Genomic DNA, 4047 nt, shown 5'->3' with positions numbered 1-4047 from the left:
CACAATAAAATGATTTATTGGGTTTATAAGGACTGTTACTTGTACACAAATCTTACTTTTTGCCTCAAGAGGTTGTCACAGTTCGCAATCTCCATGTTTTGTTTGGCTTTTTTTTTCTTATGTAATTGCTTTTTGTCACTTCAGTCTCAGTTTAATAGTTTTTGGACGAGAGTATAAGTTAAGCTTCAGATTTCTTGGTCAAAGGTTTAAACAACTTTACTTGGAACACCAAAGTTTAAAATAAACTGTGATAACTTTCTTGCTTGTTTTATTGTTTACCCGGAGTATTAACTGGTTTCTGGATGGGGCAACTGAAATGAGGACATTCCTGTCAGACAACCTGGGTGGAATTTGAATAGTACAGAGGAACCGCCTGACGCTCATTGGTCGAAAACGACATATTTCCAGCGCGCGAGTCTGCCACTCAACAGATCCCAGGCAGCTGATTGGCTCTGCCGGGAGAAGGCGGACCCTCTGTCTTGACTATATGTATTCTGGTTTCAGGCCATCTGCGAATGATTGCTGGCTTTCAGAGAGAGGCGGATCATTGTGTCCAATGTTTCTCCACAGAGCTGACTTGAACCTTTCTCCTCGAACAAAACGATTCCCATTGAGATAGCTGAGAGTCGGGTTTCCTCTCGTGGAGAGGAGCTGGAGGTGGACTAGGGGGAACATCACAATGATCAACACCATGGAATGCGCAGTGGACGCGCAAAGCTTGATCTCCATTTCCTTAATGAAGATCCACAACTCCAGGACGCAGAGAGGGGGCATCAAGCTGCACAAAAACCTGCTGGTCTCCTATGTGCTGAGGAACGCCAGACAGGTCTACATCAAGGAGAAATACGCGGAGATCTATAGGATGCAGCAGTACGAGGAGGTGATGACGGTCTGCAACGAGATCCAGGAGCTCAACCCGCTGGATCTGGACGCAGAGGACGCAGACGATGAGGAGCAGACGCGGGCTGCTTGCTGCGGCGAAGAGGCGAGTCTGTGTGGCTCTGCGTGCCACCGAGGCGCGGCGCAGCCAGCGGCGCACGCCCGGGCACCGAGCGCTCTCTCCGGCTGCTCTCCCCTCGAGGACGGCGGCAAGGAACCGGATCCCTCTTACTATCGAAGCTGCTGCATGGAGGCTTCCCCTGTGTCACACTGTGACCAGTTTCCTGCAAACAGCACGCACTGCAACAAAACCACAGTGCTGGACTTGGACACGCATGTGGTGACCACGGTAGAGAACGGCTACCTCCACCAGGACTGCTGCTGTGACGCGCTCCAGTGCGGCCAGGGCGCGCAGTCCCCTGCCAAGAAACGAAAGGTTGAGTTCGGCTGTTGTATATCCGACGTTGAGGAAATATCGGATTTTACAGCGGCTCGCAAACGGGCGAAACGGGAGGACTGTTCCTACTCCAACCTAGACTACACAGACACTTCCAACATCTCCAATCTGATCTCCATCTTCGGCTCGGGGTTTACAGGGCTGCTGAGCAGACAGGCGGACTTGGATCAGATCTGTAGCAAACAGGTCTTGGCCAGTCTGGGGGCATGGACCCGAGCGATTGTGGCGTTTTGAATCAAACCCTTTATTATTTTAGAAGAGACCGGGGTCAGTTGTACCGTGTTTTTCCACTAAAGTATTAAACCAAACCCAGTGGAGAGCTGTTTTCTTCTGCCAGTCTTTGTTGCGGAACATTTTTTCCAAATTCAGGAGAATGTTCTTAACAAAGTCAACGTTCCCATATTGTTCTCCAAGAACATTTCATATGAGGATGTAATTTGTGGAACTTTTTCCATAGTTACTCTTTCAGCAAATGTTCTGTGGAGAGCTTTATGAAATGACCTTAATTAGTGACACTATTTACGTCTCCATGGCGGAATGTTCTCTGAAACCTTCCGGGAATGTTCTCAGAACAAATAAATCAAACCAGAACGTTTTCGGAACATTACAGAGAATAAGTGGGAACATTAGGGAAATGTTGCAAGCTCATTGGAAAACCAGTTTTCTGTACTGTTCCACGTCCTCGCTATGTGCCAGTCGTGAAAGATGTGTAGAATAGAGCTCCATGGTTGAGGTCAGTCGTAATGCTGCAAAAATTCAACTTTTCTTGTCCCCAGTTTCTGTTTGGTCAGGAGCAGATGTAATTAAACTGCCCAGTGATGGTTACTGGTTTGGGGTTTATTAATTAAGTTTTAACATAAAGTGTAAAAACATAGTAGTTGGCCAAATTCTAACCCTGTTAACTTATTTTTTTATCACTACAAATGTTCATAATTCAATATGTGACAAAGAATTTCAACATTTAGTTAAGTCCCTTTTGACATGCATCACAACTGACCTCTTAGTGTCACAGTAAAATACCATGTGCTGAAATCTCAACATCGGATTGGCTAACCTCAGCAGCATACTTTTAACAAAAACAGCAATTCAAAATATACGGAAGATAAAAGTATCAAGAATTATACCTCAAAGCACATCTTTGTCTTGAAAAAAAAAAAAAAAATCAATAACAAATGTGAGAGTGGTTCAATGCACTGGGTGACATCACACACACTTGTTTCTGATTGGAGGATATGGCAGTGTTACAACTGAGCCCGGTCTCCTCCACAAGGTCTAAATCAACTTTATTTTTGCAGGAAAAAGAAAAGCTATTTAAAAAAATGACAATAGTTTTGGCGGGGAGAGGACAGAGTTTGTGCCATATATACCATGTACAGGCTGTCCTATTGTCAGAATGGGAGATACATGTGTTCAGAATACACTTTGTGACTGATGAAATGGATTGAGATTCCGTTGCCTTAAATCAAATGCACACCACTGCTAGCTATTGTCATAAATTAAAAGTACATTGAAAGTGAGTGAATGTCTCTCCTAATCTGGGCTGAGGAACCTTTTGGGGGGAAAAAACCCTTCTGTTGGACCTTGCACATTCTGAGCAGTTTATTGTCACCACGTTCAAAACTCCCTCCTAAACACTTCTGAGGTACATGGACTCTGAACCAACTCATATCACTTAATGGAGTGCCAACACTTTCATAATGTAACACTTTTTGGGCTTTTACTGTGGTTATCACTTCACCTCCACTCACAGTGTGTGACGGTAAACAGTCCGGGTTATTTTGGCAGTTTGACGTCTGACCCCTCTTAATCATGGTTGTTGCTCAAAGCCTTCACAGCAGTTCATAATTCCAACATGTCTTGGTTTTGTGAGTTTTACTTTGTTTTGTTAAAGAATGATCTTAGTCCTTTTGTTTTAAAAAGGCAAACTCATGATTTAGCCATAACCTGAGAATCCACGCATTAGCTTTATGAGCACTATGTGTACCAAAATAAAGAGAGTATTCAGCCATTCTCTACATATTTTGTTGTTATTCTTGTATTTTTGTGCTTACTAAATTGTATATCACCGGGTAAAACTGTTGCAGAAAATATTTGTTAAAAATTTATAATCTTAATAAAAAATGAAAACCTTAATGCTAACTGTTGTGTTTCGTTATCGAGCCATGTATTATAATGAAATACTGATGCAGTTACAGGCCTACGGTGGCTGACCAGTGTCACACGAAAAAAACCAAACATGCATTATATATTTGCAGGACATGCTTTAATGCTTTATAGATAAGTCACCGGAAAAAAGATGCTTTCCTTTAGCTGGTGTGTATAATTACTTTTTGGTAATACAAATGTTAGTAAATCAGTATTATGGCAGGTCCCCCATGAAGTTACTACTAGGGTATACCCTAAGTCCAAAGATATAAATGTAATTAATGAAGGACTTTTTATAATAATCCACCAAGTCTACAGTAGAGGTTAAATGGAAAAAACATCAATATCATTCTTATATCATTAAATAAGAAACAACAGCTAGCAGACGTTAGCTTATCTTAGTACAGAGACTGGAAACGGGGAAACAAGTAGCCTGGGTCAGTCTAAAGGTAACAAAATCTGCCTACCGCCACCCCAAAAGCTCAGTAATATTACATATATTATTTATTAAATTATTCCCAAGACCAAAATCTAAAAGAACAACAGTTATGGTTATGTTGCAGACA

General features: G+C 42.3%; 1 protein-coding gene across 1 annotated transcript; it reads left to right on the top strand.

The window, feature by feature from the left end:
• The first annotated feature begins 517 nt into the window (after window positions 1–517).
• ier5l (immediate early response 5-like) lies at window positions 518–3465 on the top strand. Its single transcript, XM_050053537.1, has one exon. The coding sequence runs from the start codon at window positions 680–682 to the stop codon at window positions 1568–1570; it is 891 nt and encodes a 296-aa protein (XP_049909494.1). The 5' UTR covers window positions 518–679; the 3' UTR covers window positions 1571–3465.
• Window positions 3466–4047: the final 582 nt, after the last annotated feature.

This window comes from Epinephelus moara, chromosome 9 (assembly GCF_006386435.1).
Source record: "Epinephelus moara isolate mb chromosome 9, YSFRI_EMoa_1.0, whole genome shotgun sequence".
NCBI classification, from domain to species: Eukaryota; Metazoa; Chordata; class Actinopteri; order Perciformes; family Serranidae; genus Epinephelus; species Epinephelus moara.
Note: the sequence above shows the minus strand (reverse complement) of the source record. Positions and strands in the feature narration are given on the sequence as shown.

What these genes read in the sequence shown, in the direction of transcription:
- ier5l (XM_050053537.1), top strand. Translation starts at nt 680, where the DNA reads ATGATCAACACCATGGAATGCGCAGTGGACGCGCAAAGCTTGATCTCC.